A 16,620-nucleotide genomic window follows, 5' to 3' on the forward strand; every position below is an offset into this window, starting at 1 on the left:
TCCAACCAGAAGGGGGAAATTCACTTGCTTTATCTCAGAGGCCTTTCATAGTCTTCCAAGAACAACTTCCCTCTGCCCACAAGTGTTTTCAGGGTGGGATGAGAGACACCCCTAGACAGCACCGTCTGACACAAAAAGCTGTGGAATGAGAAACTTTACTGCAGTATCAGCTACACAGGGACACCACTACGCGGAATGCTTCACTTGCCATACCAGCTGCGGAGGGATCTTGAGGTGCGACCCCCCCCACCATCCCGAACCTGTAAGATGTTTAGGAACTACCGTTTCACAACACCCCTAAGGCTTCGATCCCGGCGCGGTGCTTACCGTGCAGGCCGTTAGGGATGCTTCGATGGTGCGGCGGCGCCGACAGGTCATCCAGGGACCGGCGCGTGGCCCCGGCCTTGCCGTCTGGACCCTTGTGCGGCCCGGGGGGCAGCAACGCGGATGGGACGTGGTGGTGGTGGTCCGGGCTGCCGCCGCTGCCCGCACTGGACGTACTGCTGCCGTCGCCAACGTCGCGGGCCCCCGAGCCCGCCGCGCTGCCCGCCAGCGGCCCGCTCAGGCTAGCCTGGCTGTCTATGGAGCTGCGGGAGCCCGCGCCGCCGCCGCTGCCACCAGCGCCCCCCGCCGCCGCCAGCGCCGCGCGCTCCTCATCCAGCAACAGCACCAGCTCCTTCAGCTCCAGGTTCTCGCGAAGCAGGGCCTCCTGGCGCGCCTCGAGCTCCCGCAGCTTCTGCTGCGAGCGGGCCACCTCGTGCCACACAGCGCCGGCCGCGTGGCGCCCAAAGCGCTGCCACTCGCGCGCCAGCTTGCGCCCCTTCTGCCGGTCGTCGTCCAGGAAACAGCAGAGCTCGCGCAGCTCCTGATTATCGTCCTGCAGCCGCTGGTTCACGTCCTTGAGGCCGCGGATCTCCAGCAGGTGCTGCTGCAAGCGCCGGTTCACGTCGCGCATCAGGCCGCCGTGCTCCAGCATGAGGCCCACCTTCTCGCCCTCGGCGCGCCGCAGCCGCCGCGCCAGCTCCTCCTTGCTCCAGCGCAGCAGTTCCTCGTCCGGCACCTGGCTCAGCTCCTCCGACGCCGCCGCCGCAGCCGCCGCCGCCACCGCTGGGGGCTTCGCCATGGCGGGGCCGTCACCGCGGCATCGCCCTCGCCCGCGCCGGGCCGGCGCTCCCCGCGCCGGGGCTTCTCTGGGCCCGGCCACGCGCGCGCGGGGGGCGGCCGGGGACGCGTGAGGCCCGCCCCGCGCCGCCTCGCGCTCCCTCCCGCGGTCCCCCTCTCGGGTCCCCCGGGAGCCCGCGCGCGCTTCAGGGATCGGGAACGGGGACGGTGGCTGTGTCGGTGGCCGCGGTGCCCGGGCTCTCCCGGCTCGGGCGCAGCAGGCGGAGGCCCGCCCCCGGCCCCGCTCCCGGAGCCCCAGCCGCCCCGCCCACCCCGGGCGGGGAGGGGGCGGGGCGCGTAGTCGGGCCCCGCCTCCGAGAGGGAGGTGAGCAGAGGCGCGGCCGGCCCCCGAGGTTTCCCCTACGCGATGCGACGGCCCGCCGGGCGCCCTGCCAGAGGCGCGTTCGAGCCGTGGTCCCGCCCTCCCGCCGGTCTGATTGGGCCGGTCCGGGGGTGTGCGGGAGGGGCGGGGCGCGCGCGGGGGATGCCGCAAAGATGGTCTCGTCCAACCGTGGGGCCAGGCACCCTCCTCCCCCCGGTTCAAGTTTCTGCGCCCGGAGGACGCGGCCTGGGCCAATCCCAGGACTACAAGGCGGTTTTAAAATGCAGGTAGGGCTGGGGGGTGGCGGCGACCGGTGGGAAAGGTAGGGCAGGGCTTCCCTTAAAGGAGACGCGCGAAGATGCGCGGCCCCCTGTCGGGCCCGCGTCCCCGACCCTCCCTCTCTCATTATTAATAAACAAATGCCCACCGGGAGGGCTCAGCTCCCTTCCTCGCTCCCGGGAGCACCAGAGTTCGGTCCAGCCGAGAGAGGAGGAACAATGGGACCCTGACGTGGGAGGTCGGGCAGAGCTCTTCTTTGTCCCTTTCCGGGCCACCGACCTCCTTCACCCGAATCTCCACCTGGCTGGATCCCCTGCCTAAATTCGCAGAAAGGCTGTCTTTCCACTCCTAGCTCAGGGCTGTAGAGCCTTGCCAGTCTCGTCGCTAGATCTCTCCTCTCTCCCCCTGTCCTGATGAAGTGAAGGGGCGGGGACCTGCCCATTTCCTGGAGCGGTTCTCAGATCCCTGCCCCTCCGCACTCTCAACCGCTACATTCCTGGGACTGGAGGAATATCTTTGGTTCGCTAGGTGGAAACCCCTGGGAAAGGCCAAGAAAGGTCTCCCACCCGGGCAATAAAGCTGGGGTCTAGAGGCGCACAGCGATGGGAGAACCTCGCCCCGCCCCGCATCGTTGCGGGGCATTCGGATCTTCCTACAGCCTGTAAGTCCGGTCTCTAAAGCGTATTTAAGGCGCTTCTGCGGTCAGCAGGCCGAGGGGAGGGTGCAAGGACCCTGGACCTGCAAGGAGATAACCCGCCCCGGACGCACGCACACCGGGGTAAGCTACCCAGGGCCTGGAGCGCGTGCCCGCGCAGCAGCTGACGTCCCCTTTTACAGTTACTCAGCCGTTTACTGAACCTCTTGCGTGCGCCCTCTCACACCTTCCCCAGCACGGGGGAATTCTACCCGGACAAGACTACAGAGGCCACTGCCCTCTGAGGGTACTTGGCATTCTTGGGAGGAGTATAACGTGAGAAGATACTGTGAGATTGTCTATAGCGCTACGCAGGGAAATGAGTTGCCTTAGATTTTGTTTTCTGGGAGGGGCTAGGACGTAGGAGCTTGGATCTGAGCCCGAGCAACAAGGACAAAGGTAATGTAATAGTGGGGGAGACTATTTAGGTGGAGTGGCCGGTTCAGAAGGGAGGAGGGGCCGCTGAGATGGCTCAGCCTGATGCCTAGCCTGACAACCTGAATGGATTCCCAGGACCCACGTGATGGAAGGAGAGACCCTACTCCCTCAAGTTGTCCTCTGACCCCCCCCATATATGGGCCATGGCATGCATAAACCTTCACACACACACAAATAAATAAATGTAATAATTAAAAAAAAAAAAAGAACCGCGGGTGCCATAGGTCACCAGGGGAATCTGAGTTCCAGGCCCACAGAGTGAGTTTCTGTCTCAAAAAAAGAAAAAAAAGATGAGTCATAAGGTGTATGGTCAAAGGGCAAGTCCTGGAGTAACCTGAATCTGGAAAGCTGTCTTGGATCACCTTAAGAAACTCTGGTTCTTGGGTCAAGGGTTGAGCTAGATTCAGTAGTCTTACCCTCCCCCCCCCATAGACAGCTGGAGAAAGGGATGGGAGATGAGCCTCAGGGGTTCGGAGGCCAGCCACATACTCAGTATGGGTGAGTCAGCTATAGAGGGGTGTCCGGAAGGTCAGCCCAGCACAATGTGGGTTTTAAAAGGGGGAGACTTAAGACGGTTTGTGCCTGGGGAAGCTGCAGATCTGTTTTTACACCCAGGAAGCAAAGGCTATGTTGGGGAGTGTTCCTACAGTCTCTATCTTCTGATTCCCCAGGGTAATAGCTTTAGTGGAGGAAAAAAAAAAAAAAAAAGGAAACGTTTATCCAAGCAGTGGTTCAGATCATCTGCACACTACTAGCTGGGAAGCCTTCCTCCAGGACTGTGACAAGCCCCCCTCCCCCGAGAACTCGGGGAAGGTGCTAGCATAGATTGGTGCTGCTTGGGTGGCTTAAAAGGCTCGCTACTCCCCATTGCTTCACAAGCTTGGCAAGAGGGAATCTCCAGGACAAATGTACTGTGTCCCCTAGAACACCCAGAGTCCGGTTTAGGCACACAGCAAGTTTGAGGCCAGCCAGGGCTACACAGTGAGAGCCACTGCTAGGGGAAGGGGCTCTTATTCCTCTCCACACCCGTAACCCTCAGCTCCGACTCCAGCTTTGGCAGCCCTAGCTGTTTGCCCAGCCAGTGATTGGCCCTTCGGCTCAGCGGTGCATGACTCATTGAGTTTGAGGGCCTTGTTTTAAAGGGAGGAAAACTGAGTCCCAGAAAAGGAATATTTTGCCCAAGGTCATTTTCATTCATTGATCTACCAAACACAGGCACATGAGTACCACCAATGGGCAAAGTAGAAGCACCCGCTGTTAGAGCTTCTTGAAAGGTACAGACATGTGCCCGGGCATGGAGAGATGGAGAGGAACGGAGTCGGGGAGACAGTGAGTTCCTTATCACCATCCTTCCCCGGGGGCTCTGAGAGGTAACAATAACAGCAGTAATAACCAGCATGAATGACAACTTCCCCATAGCTGCGGAGATAGCTTGCCCACCCCTTCAGTTAACTTTGTGCACTGTGGGTTCTTCAGCACTAATTAACCAAGGCCTGGGGTCAGTAACTTGGACAGTTACAGATGGGAAGGAGATGCAGGAGGGAGCGGCCCCTCCCTACCCCTCCACCTCTGAGGGAATGTCAACTGGCCCAGCTTCGGAGAAGAACATGGCAGTGTCCCACAGTAGGGCGTGTTTGGGTGCTAAGTTCAGGCTCCAAGTGCAGCCTTTGAGTCCTGAGATTTTATATATATATATATATATATATATATATATATATATATATATATATTTGAATGACAGCTGGCAGCTGCTCCTACCACCTAGCCCTGGAGCTTCCAGATGGTTCGCATGTCAGGCCTCGGGTGCTACCTCGAGCCCCAAATGGACAAGTAGCAGTCCAGCACTCTCTCTCTCTCTCTCTCTCTCTCTCTCTCTCTCTCTCTCTCTCTCTGAGACCCAGCTCCTCCAGGGTGTGAATATTTCATGGTGAGGATAGAATGAAAGTGCCAAAGGCCTTAATTGTTAATGGGGCTTCTGCTGGCTCCAGGCCTGGCCCTCCAGGCCCCTTCTGTTTGAAATAGCAACAGTGAGTGGATCTTGATAACTCCTCTGGCACCCCAGATCTTATGCCCTGCCTTGACCCCCCAGCTGGTCAGAGAACATGAGGTCCAGGGTTTTGTTTACCACTTGTTCCCCAGTTCTCGCTCAGCGTAGGACCCAGGGTAGGAGCCTGTCTCTCACACCACACAGTGGCCCTAGGCGGTCACAGACACACTTTGCCCCCTGTGCTTCTTGACCTGTACCTAAGCTCTGGATCATTTCCTCCTCCTCTAGGGGGAGAGACTCCAGCCCTAAGCCGCAGGCTGGCGAGTGTTGCGGAGCCTGGACTAGAAAGCCTGCACAATGAGCCAGGTCCTCAGTCATAGGCAGGGCCTCCCCAACAGAGGCCCGACACCAGGGCCTTGGTGTAATGAAGCATTCCACCCTGGCCTCCCACGTGCCCAGAACCCATGTCAGCAATTCAGGGTCCCAAGGCAGCAAGGTGACAGATCAGCCCCAAAAGTCTGAGCCCTGAAAAAGCTCATGAAATGCAACCCCCAAACCCCTGCCCCAGACCAAAACCACCGGAATATTTGGGAATAATTCCAGTATGGAGGGCTGGGATGCTCTGGCCAGGCATGTTCCCTGGCATCAGATTAAATTGAAAGGACACACCCATGTGTGCGAGGGACAAGACCTCCCTAAGTGACTTTAGAACAGCAGTTCTCAGCCTGAATGACCTTACAGGGGTCACCTAACCCATCAGAAAACACATATTTACATTATAGTTCCTAACAGTAGCAGAAGTAGTTATGAAGTGACAATGAAAATAACTATGATTGGGGGTCACAAGAGGAACTGTGTCAAAGGGTCACAGCATTGGGAAGGTTGAGAACTGGACCTTCCTCTAAAGAGGCTCAGACTGCCTCAAGTGGCCATCATACCTGCTGCTGAGGGTACAAATAGCTACTGATAGGGGAAGGGTTAGGGCTGGCAGTGTGGATGCTGTCTTTATCACATCCCCTTATTTGCTGCTCCATAGCCAGTGTTGTGACATAGAACAAAAAGCTACCTGGGGCTCATGGACATTGGATCCCAAAGGGAAGGCCAGCACAGGAGAGGAAAGGCATCTTGGGCATATTGCAGAGTTTCAGAGTGTCAGTGTTGAGGTCCTAGAAATGGGGCAGGGGAAATGGAAAGGGGGGGAGGGAAAGAGGGGGGAGGCACAGAGGTCCAGAGTCAGAATGACAGAATTCTCCAGCTGGCTTCACAAGCTGTCAGATGTCAGGGTGATGGGATCCTCAGCTGAAGGAACCTGTTTCGTACCCACCTGATCAAAGGTATGAGGGAGAGTAAGATTTTTCTACATTTTTAATACCTTTATAATACGTTTATATTGAGTATGCACAGCTGTGTGGTGGTCAGAGGACCTCGCAGGAGTAGATTCTCCCACAGTGTGGGTCCAGGGGATGGAATTTCAGTGGTGAGACTTGGTAGCAAGTAACTTTACCCACTAGCCTGGTTTTCACACACACACACACACACACACACACAGCCCCGCCAAGCTGGAGACAAGGCTCAGTTACCTAGAGCACTTGCCCCTGGCTTCAGTCCCCAGACCCACAGAAACTGGCATGGTATTGACGGTATTGAACACTTAACAATTCCAGCACTCCAGAGGTGGAGACTGCAGAATCTGAAATTCAAGGTCATTTTGGGCTACACAAGAGCTTGAGGTCAGTCTAGGGTACGTGGGTACATGAAACCCCGGCTCAAAACAAGCAAAAAAAAAAAAAAAAAAAAAAAAAAAAGGGGGGGGGTATATCTCCAGGCCACCTGCCTCTAAAATGAGGAGTTTTGGGTCAGGTGTTGTGTTTTGACCTATAATCCCAGTCCTCAGGAGGTCATCAATTTAAGTTCTAGGGCAGCCTGAGCTAAAGAATAAGGCTAATCCTGAAAATGCATAAAAATGGGAATTTGGAGTGTGGCTCAGTGGCAGAGCACTTAAGTGTTTACAAGGCCCTGGGTTTCTGGGGTTTCTCCACCAGCATTGGTAAGCACAGGAATGGGGGGATTAATTCCAGGACACAGGAGGACTTGCCCCGTGGGATGGCTCCCAAGGTGAGAGGGCTTGGAAGGAAGGAACCAGGGCGGACGACTGAGGTCCCAGGTAGAGGAGTCAGGGAAGAGAACACGCGGTTGAATGCAGAGACAAAACCCTCCAGCTGTGGCAGTACACACGGGAAGGATTTGCTGAAGAAGGTGGTCAATGCAGGAGGATCATGGGAGACATGATTGAAAGAAGTCAGATGTGGCTCAGGAAATGAAGACACAGCATAGCTTAGCGCAGCACGCTCATGGCTCAGTGGGGCACACACGGTATAGTATTAACCAATAACTTGTGAGTGTGCACTGAGAGTGTGTGCCGAGGGTGGCATAGGAGACACAAAACCCCACTTTAAGAGACATCAGATAAGCAATGCAGGAGCGGCAGGCAAAGAGAGGCCAGCCAGTAAAAGGGCACACACCTTTAATCCCAGCACTGGGTGGATCTCTGAGTTCAAGGCTAACCTGGTCCACAGAGCAATTCCAGGACAGCCGGGCCTACCCAGAGAAACCCTGGCTTGGGTGAGAGGTAGGGGCAGCAAGTCAGGAATGCACTGTTTAGGAGGTGGAAAGGCAGCCAAGAATCTAGGGATCAGAAAAATAGCTCTGGCCCCAAAGCAGGACGCCAGGCTGAAGGGAGAGGAAGAGGAATTTGCTTGGAACTTGCCCTGTAAACCAGGCTATCCTCAAACTCAGAGATCCGCTTGCCTCTGTCTCCAGAGTGACATCCACCACCGGGCCGGCCTGTCTCTATAATTTCATACTGGAAATGCTGCAAATGATTTGAAATGCATAAAGCCTGGCATTGTCTCAAGGACACTGGAAGCTGGGTGACCACAGATCAGTCAGCCTTGAAAATGTGATGGAAAGATTTCCTGCCTGAATCGGCTCCTGGAAAGGGTCAGCCTAGTAGAAGAGGAAAATAAGCATTTCTGGGATGTAAGGTTCCAGAAAGAGAAAAATTTCCTCTTCCAGGAATATTTGAAGTGTTCACTCCTCTAGGAGTTGAAAGTTATAGGCAGGGTGAGCATCTTCCTGGGCAGGAATATGGCTCAGAGGGGCCCAGGGTGAAGCCAGGAGACAGCTCCGATTAGTGAGCGCTAGGGCAGTTAGTTGCCAGTACCATCATGGGGTTTAATAAAAGCCTGAATACCATTCAAAAGTAAGTGAATGTATTAGCCTCTGAGCAGAAACAAACTGAATTGTATAAGAAACACCCATGCCAGGTAGTGGGGTGATGGTCCTGGTGCATGCCTTTAATCCCAGCAGGCAGGCAGATCTCTGTGAGATCAAGGCCAGCCTGGTCTATAGAGCGAGTTCCAGGACAGCCAAGAAACCCTGTCTTGGAAAGAAATGTCCCCAGCCATTTCATGAATAACATTTCCTAATCATAACCCCCTGGCCAGAGGCCGACTCACACATGGAGAAAGCCCTCTGGGGAGGCACGGGGCAGGAGAGGCGAGAGGGGCCAAGGACAGGAAGACCATGGAACACACAGAATAGAGGAAGGCAGTAACACATTATACTACTACACTATATACAAAGGTCCTTATGCTCACGGGTAAGCACTAGGGAAACCAGGAACGTTCAACATACAGGGTTCTCTTCCAAGACATGTAAAACCTGGGAACGCTGACTAACAGCCTAGGTGACCCTTGAGCTATCTGTAGGGCCAAACCAGACCTGGCTTCCCCAGTCTCCCCCAGGCAGAATAGTATAGGTGACCTCCGGACTGCCTGTATGACCAAGACCACACCAGAGCCTCCCCTGGGCCCTTATGACACATGTCATTCATCTATAGGACCCATCTTCACAGAGGAAGTAGCATGGACTTTGAGAAGAGTTTCAATGTATGCCTGACTATGCACACGGTACTGTGTTACACGGGAAACAAATAATACAGTACTTAGATATGCCTAAAGCTGGGTGGTGGTGGCTGCACGCGCCTTTAGTCCCCCAGTGCTTAGGAGGCAGAGGCAGGAGGATCTCAGTGAGTTCCAGGACAGCCAGGACTGTACAGAGAAAGCCTGTCTGGAAAAGCAACAACATCAGTATATATGATTGTGAGTGTGTGTGTGTGTGTGTGTGTGTGTATTATACATAAAATAAACTGTCCCCATGTCAGGCTCTGCCCAATACCAGCTACTTGAGTTGTGTTAATTTCCTCTTGCCTCAGATGGTTACACTACTGGCTCTCATCTTACACACACACACACACACACTCACACACACACATACACACATACACACACATGGCCATTGCCATTTTTTAAACTGCTGTTTTGGGACAATCATGTCCTGTAACCCAGTCTGATCTTGTGAGTCCACTGCTCAGCCCTGGAAGTGTCAGGTCACAATCTTGCACCACTATGGCCAGCTAAATAAAATGTTTTGTTTTTGGGGGGCTGGGACTTGAATATATGGCTTTGGGCAAGTTAGGGAAGTGTTATGTCCTTTTTCTTTTGAGACAGAGTTTCTCTGTGTAGCTTTGTAGACCAGGCTAGCCTTGAACTCACAGAGACCCACCTGCCTCTGCCTCTCAAGTGCTGGGATTAAAGGCGTGAGCCACCACCACCCAGCTGGGGAAGTGCTATGTCAAGCTATACCTTCAGCTTTGTATATACATAATTTATACAAAGTAAATACTTGTACATATAAATCATATGCACATATAAAACATATAACTTATTTAATAACAAAGCCTAGCTCTGGGCTGGGACATGTTAATCAAATGAGGAAACCCTGTTTCTGACCTTCAGTCGGGCCCCTCAAGCCGCCCTGCTGGAGGCTTTCCTCACCTGGACCACTATTCAAATCTGATAAAGCTTACCCAAGACCTGGGTAAGTGAAGCTATGCTCAAGCATGTCACCTTAGGAACTGACTACAATAGTCCAGCCTTAGAAGTGTCCTTCATGCCCAGCAGCAGGACACAGAGACACTAGGGCTCAGCTGGGTGTCTGGGGGTTCGTGACAGGTCTCCCCCACATACACAAGTTTGATCCCATGTTAAAAACAGGTGGGGGCAGGCGGAGGGTGCAGCTCGACTGGACTTTGAGACCTGGAGGCTCACTCTCCTGCCCAGGAGAAGGGCTGACATCTTCTGGGGCTTTGGGAAGCCACAGTGTGCTCTCGACCCTAGGAACCCGAGGAAGGGCTGGTGGGCGGTGGCACATGGCGGAAATGGCCACCATCTCTGGGAAGCACGGTCCTGGCGCAGCTCCTGCAGTGGAGTGGGCACACTGATGTGGAACCACGCTAAGAAAGGACCTATGCCCAGAGGGATTCCCGGTTCCATTTGCATCTGCTCTCTCAACCAATGCCCACAGGAAAGCGCAGGAGCTGTGGCCCCGAAGTCCCTGCCCTCACCTCAGCCCTGCTGGCTGCACACAGCCACCCAGCTGATGTCTTCTTCTGCTTGCCCTCTCCACCCAGACCCTAACAGCTCCTGCAGGAACCTGGCCTGTACTTCTCGTGACTCCTAGTCCAGCTGCTGCCCCTAGGTGGACCCTGGCCACAAGGGCCCCCTCCACCACACAGCAGCAGCCCATAGACCCCACCCCACCCCCACCCCAGGAACACCTCTGACCCTGGCCGGAGAAGATGGTCCTGAAATATCACACACCTTGCCCAGCTGACTGAGGTGGCCTGGGGATGGGGGAGAGGGGAACAAGGGCTGTGTAGCTGGTGACCCAGGCACAACAGTCTGGATACAAGGTCCATTTGACAAATGCCGCTCCGACTCAAGGTCTAAATCTGTGATTTAAGCAGAGCTGTCAGATGTGAGGATCCGCATTAACAGGGAGCTGAGTGACAGATCCCCTATGTGGATCACTGGGTCAGAAACAGACGCATTTAGGGCAGGCTTGGCTGAGATGTGCAAGTTCAGATATCAGGGGGACAAAGTCGTGACTCCCTACACCACGGCCATGTACCCCATCCTCATCATAGGCCAACTCCATGAGTGGCAAGCCTGCCAAGGTCTTGACTGCTCCCCCACCCCCACCCCTGGGCAACAGGGGCATTTTCAAGGCCGGACTTTATAAATAATTCCTAAAGGGACTTGGTCCTGCGCAGCTCAGCTTTCTGGTTGGGTTGTTCCCCTGGGATAAATTCCCAGAAGTGAGATTCCCCAGCGGAAGGACAGCTGTCTTCCTCATGCTCACTGGAATCCCTCAGATCCCCCTCTGTCCTGCGATGAGGCTCCAGCCTCCAGGAGCAGCAGTTAATCCTGCCCGGCACTTCCGGAGGAAGATGACAGTTCTGGCCCTTTCCTGTAAGAGCTAATTAGCGGCCCAGTGTGTCTACGGCTGTCAGAGCAATGAGCGCCCAGGTGACTCAATGTCATTTTTCTGGGGCCCGCCTGGATTGCTCAGCCATCCGGTGACAAATTTTTCTTCATGGAGGTCGCAGAAAGCAGGAAGGCTGTCCCGCAGCTCCTCAGGGAATCAAGGCTGTCAGCATTTTCGGGGAGGGCAGGAAGGAGGCTGAAGGCCCAGTGGCAGATAATCCTTCTGTCCTTTTAGACAACAAAGGGCTGCTGCCTCCCCACCCCCACGCCTGCCCCTCTGACCGGCTGGACCAGAATGGCGGGCAGGCAGAGGGTTAGGGAGGCCGGGACTTTAAGGAAGCTCTTCCCACCCAACTCGTCACCCCAGCTCAGGATCCCAGCGAGATCCCAGAAGCGTGGTGGGGGAAAGAGTATGCAGGCCTCTCCCGAGGCAACCCCTCCTTTCAACCACCAGAACCGTTTTTTTGGATGAGCACTACTTGGGAAGGATTCCCCACAAAGGGAGCGCCCAGGGAAGGAGGGCAGGGCGGGGCGGGGCAGGGCAGGCTCTGGCTTCCAGGTCTCCAAAGGAAGGGGTGGAGAGCTCATTATTCCTGGTCCCTGGGCAGCTGCCTGGACGTGAGACAGCTGGTCCCCTTTACCAGCTGAGGAGGAGACAGCAGGGCCTGAGGTGGACAGTCACCCTCCAAGGCCATTTACAGAGGTGGGGAGGGGTGCCTCTGAAAGCAGGAACAGGTGACCCCTGAAACGCTAGTGTTTGAAGGTCCAGCATGCACCTCTCATGAGACTTGATTCCTCGAAAGGCAAAGCCAGTGTCTGCCTTTCCAAACAGGAAGTTTCCTGTTCCTGGAGATGAAGGGCAAAGGCAGGAAGGGCTGGCTGTGAGGGGCTGCCTGTACACGCAGTGTCCACTCTCCTCTGTGGGTTAATACCCACTTCATACCTGAGGAAAAGGAGAGTCAGCTGGCCTGGAGAGCTGAAGATGGCTGACTCCCTCCCCCTCTGAGGCTATACCACTTAAGTGAGGCCATGTCCTCACTTCTGCCCACCCTCCTCCTGTCCTGCTGACCATTACCAAACCCCAAGCACACACAGCTTCCATCCATTTCCTTTCATAGAAGGGGTTTGTCTATGGCCCACCCAAAGCTACTCTTTCACCTGGAGGAGACCGGCGTTGGTCTGGGGTCAGCTGGAGTAGCCATGCTTGGGTGGACTGGGGGCTTTATGTGGGCAGGGCCAATGCCAGCAGCCTTCTAGCCTAGTTCAGAGACACTGACTACCTCTCCAAGGAGTCTCAGCCACAATCCCAGGTAGTTTGGAGCACCCATCCGGGACCCACTGACCCCGGACATTCTCAGAGAACCATCCTTTTAAACATTTTTAAATGTTTAAAGGGGAGCAATCGGGCACATGCGTGTGTCAGAGAACAACTTGCATGAGTTCGAAGGTTGAAGCTTGATAGTCAGGTTTGGCAGCACACGCCCTTACCCACTAAACCATCTCACTGGCCCCCAGGTCCCCAGTTTTTAGACCTCGTATGACCCAAAACCCAAGTCCAACACGAGGCTCAAGAGATTCACCTTTAAGGGTAACTGGGAAAGGCAGGGAGAGCCTTGGTGTCGGATCCAGGTCAATGCCCCCTTTTCTCTTCCTGAAAATGGAGTGTGGCCCTGGGGCCTTGCCTCGGCACCTCCAATAAGCAAGTCTTCTGCCACTCCATCAGGGCTGGAGGTAGGGCTGTGGCCTAGCCTCCGAGTCCCTCCTACTCTAGGTTGCTCAGGAAAACGTGGTCTCTGGGTCACTCTGTCCAGGGGTCATGACCTCTTCCAAATGTCCACAGTTTCCATCTTGCCTAAAGGGCAGCATGAACAGCCTACTTCCAGGTGGCTGCTGTCTGTCTTGTAGTACACGCATTGACCTGCCTGGCCGACTCTATGCCAAGACACTGGTTTACAAAGTCCTTCCTGGTACCTCTTTTAACTTGTCAGGGTCCCAAACCACGGTCAACAATGTACTACACTGGCCCTACTAGCTTGCCCATCTGCCTGGTCCGCCACCTTCTAGCCTAGAGTCCAGCACTGGGTCCCTGCAGAGGTAGCGCTGTACTGTTGAAAGCCCAAGATCCAGCTCAGCCAGATCCAGCAAATGATTGCATCTCCTTGAGGGCACAGTTTCCTCTTTTATAAAACGAAGATCCTGGTCACCTTAAAGTGTGGTGGCACAGATCACTGGCCCTGTGTATGAAGTACTCAACATACGGAGTGAATAATGATAAAAAAACAAAGTCCACAAAACATATGATTTAGTGACACTTGTTATAGCATGGGGAGGAAGGATTCTTCCATTCAGGGCTATGCCGGTGGGGGCCGGGACTACTGCAGTGGGGTCTGACAGAGAAGGAAAGAGATTCAAATATGGCTACAGGAAGGCAGAAGTGCATAGGTAGGAAATTACCAGGAGGAATTTGCTGGGAGCCAAGGGGGCTCTGGATAAATCTCTTTAAGATTGTTCCCAAGGACAGGGACTGGTCCACCTGACACCCCTGGGGACTGTGCCTGATGGTGACTTGATGCAGAGCTGAGAGTCAGGGCTCCTGCTAAACTGAATACAGATTCTTTGCTAAAGATTTGATTTCATCGCCGGGCATTGGTGGCGCACGACTTTAATCTCAGCACTCGAGAGGCAGGGGGATCTCTGTGAGTTCGAGTTCAGCATGGTCTACAAAGCTAGTTCCAAGACAGGCTCCAAAGCAATACAGAGAAACCCTGTCTTGAAAAAAGAAAGAAAAAAGATTTGATTTCATAAGTAAGTGCCAAGTGAACTTAGACCAAAAAGAAAAACATTAAAAAAAAAAAAAAATCCCAGAGCCTATTACTTTGGCTAAACTAAAGAATGTGATTGTCCACAAAGTTAGTCCCTACCCTCAAGTTTACAACACTGAAATTATCACAGATCCTGTGCTATGGGCACAGGGGACTGGAGGGGGCATGATTCAAACTGGGGAGCTAGGAGGACTTCACTGAGGGGTGCAGGATGCTGAGCCTGAAGAGGGGAGCTGGATGGCCCGGAGAAGTGGAGAGGAGAGAGAGCCAGGCATGAGTTCCTTCAGCCAGCCCTGGCCGCCATCATTTTAATGATGGTGTGATTTAATAGGGATGTGGTCTGCCAGAGGCAGCCTCACTCTGCGTTTCTTTGGACATCCTTTACCCTTTAAGGCAGGCTCTGAGAGCCACAATCCCTTGTGGTATGAGTCCAAGGGAATCATCGACTTGAGATTCTGAAATGAGCTCAGCCCAGGGGAATTTGGGTGACTTTCGGGAAGAAGGCAAATGAGCTGAGCTGCCCGAGGATGGGCAGGAGGGCAGGGACTGCAGGCCTGCAGTGAGCGGCCGATGCCTCCTGCACCGATGCCTCCTCCCTGGGGCTGCCATCCTAAGATTTGCCCAAGGAGAGAATTTCTCAGTCTGCCCCAACATACTCCCCAGAATTCTATTTCTTTATATAAGACAGGGTCTTACTTAATGTAGCCCTGGCAGGCCTGGGACTCACTCCGTAGACCACATTGGCCTAAAATTCAAAGAGAGCCTCCTGCCTCTGCCTCTGCCTCTGCCTCCCAAGTGCTGGGATTAATGGCACAAGTCACCATGTCTGTCTGCTCCCCAGAAGTCTAAAATCTGTGGCCCTACTAGATGCAAGGGCCCCCATTAAGATGTAAAATACATATTTTAACAAGTTCTGGGGACCTTGGACAGCATGTGTACCACCCTGAAGTACAGCAGCCACTCTGTCATTTACAAACCAAACAAAGCCAGGAGTGGTGGTGCAGGACTTGAATTCCAGCATTCAGACAGCAGTGGCAGGTGGATCTCTGTGAGTTCAAGGACAGCCTGCTCTACAGAACAAGTCCCTGGACAGCCAGAGCTGATACACAGAGGAACACTTGTTTCAAAAAGCCCCCAAAACGAAACAACAGGGTCTCATGTAGCCCAGGCTGGCCTCCAACTCTGTTCAGCCACCAACAATCTCGCTCCAACCCTGTTTGCCAACTGCTAAGATTACTTACAGGCCTGTGTCACCATGCCTGGCCCGAAGCTGTAAATATTTTGAAAAACTAAAATGTAAATATTTTGCCTGGGGAAAGAAGCATTTTGCTTTCTTCTTGAGTGGAAGTAAGAAGAAACCCAACCTCTCACACAGTCTTCTGGTCTACCAGGCAGCCTGACTGGGCTGGAAGCTCCCAGCCCTCCAGGTGAGAGTGGGAATACAAAGGGCAGAGGTTGCCAAGTGCTGGGCAGAGCCAAGGCCTGGACCGGAGCTGATTCCCAACACTCGCTCAGCCCAGGCACCCAGCCACTCCTCTGTGGCTTGTGGCTCCCTGGAATCTGACTTGACATGATACAAGCATCTTGGAACTCTGGGACTCAGCTTGACAACTCCTATCTGACTTGAGCAACCACTTCAGGCTCCTTCCTTCTGGTCTCTGTAGTCGGTGACATTAGCCTGGGTTGTGATGGGGACCGATGGGAAACTGTGAAGATATGAGTCAGTGTCTTCTTGTCCTCAGCCAAACTTAGGCACTTACGGCCTCCACCCCCCCCTCTGAGTGGTGCCCCTGCAGTAGCAGCAGTAGCAACCAGCTCCCTCTTCACTGACTGACTCCCCAGCCTGGGATCTATCTGCAGGGAGAAGGCAGATAGTGGTAGGAGGTGTCTCTGCAGGCCCCGGATTCTCTCATCTTTCTCCACCCCAGCCCCTCAGCTCACTCATTCAGAGGCCAAATCCAGAATTTCTGAATAAATCTCTGACCTGTGCCCCCGTCTCAAGCCGAAAGCATCTACCTGTCAGTCACCGCAGCTCTAAAGTGGGTGACTCTTGGATCCCATCTTGATGGGACGCTTGTCTAGAGAAGTAATTAGCATCTGACCTGAGGGAAATTGCAGTGTGCCTCAAGGAGGAAATGGGTCGGCCCCTGGCCTTCACTGTCATCAGGGGAAATGAAAACACTTGTCTGTCTGGCATGGGCGAGCCAGGTGTGGCTTCAGGAACCTGTAATTGTAAGTTACTTGGGAATGCTGGGTGGGGCCCCCTGAAAAGCACAGGTGTTGTGAAGCTGCCTTCCTGGTAAGTAACTCAGGCCCATCCTGGACCTTGTTTCAGGGTCTGTCCATGAAGGAAGGCTGGGCTGTCCGCCACTCTGCCTGCAGACTCTCTGCTGGCGTCCTCACTCCACTTTGGAGATGGGGAAACTGACTGGCACTGAGGCGCAGACACTGGTTTAAAGTACTACACAGGTCAGGGGTGGCTGGGAAGTCCTCTTCCGACTCGTAGTTCACGGGCGCAGTCCTCCACG

General features: G+C 54.3%; 1 protein-coding gene across 1 annotated transcript in view; it reads right to left on the reverse strand.

The window, feature by feature from the left end:
• Positions 1-1,415, reverse strand: part of Ccdc85c (coiled-coil domain containing 85C) — a 64,864-nt gene extending 63,449 nt beyond the window's left edge. Inside the window, exon 1 of the mRNA XM_051196588.1 lies at positions 328-1,415. Within this exon, the coding sequence (XP_051052545.1) occupies positions 328-1,123 (796 nt within the window). The 5' untranslated portion in view covers positions 1,124-1,415. The remainder of the gene's footprint in view (positions 1-327) is intronic.
• Between the last annotated feature and the right edge of the window lie 15,205 nt (positions 1,416-16,620).

This window comes from Phodopus roborovskii, unplaced genomic scaffold (genome assembly GCF_943737965.1).
Source record: "Phodopus roborovskii unplaced genomic scaffold, PHOROB, whole genome shotgun sequence".
NCBI classification, from domain to species: Eukaryota; Metazoa; Chordata; class Mammalia; order Rodentia; family Cricetidae; genus Phodopus; species Phodopus roborovskii.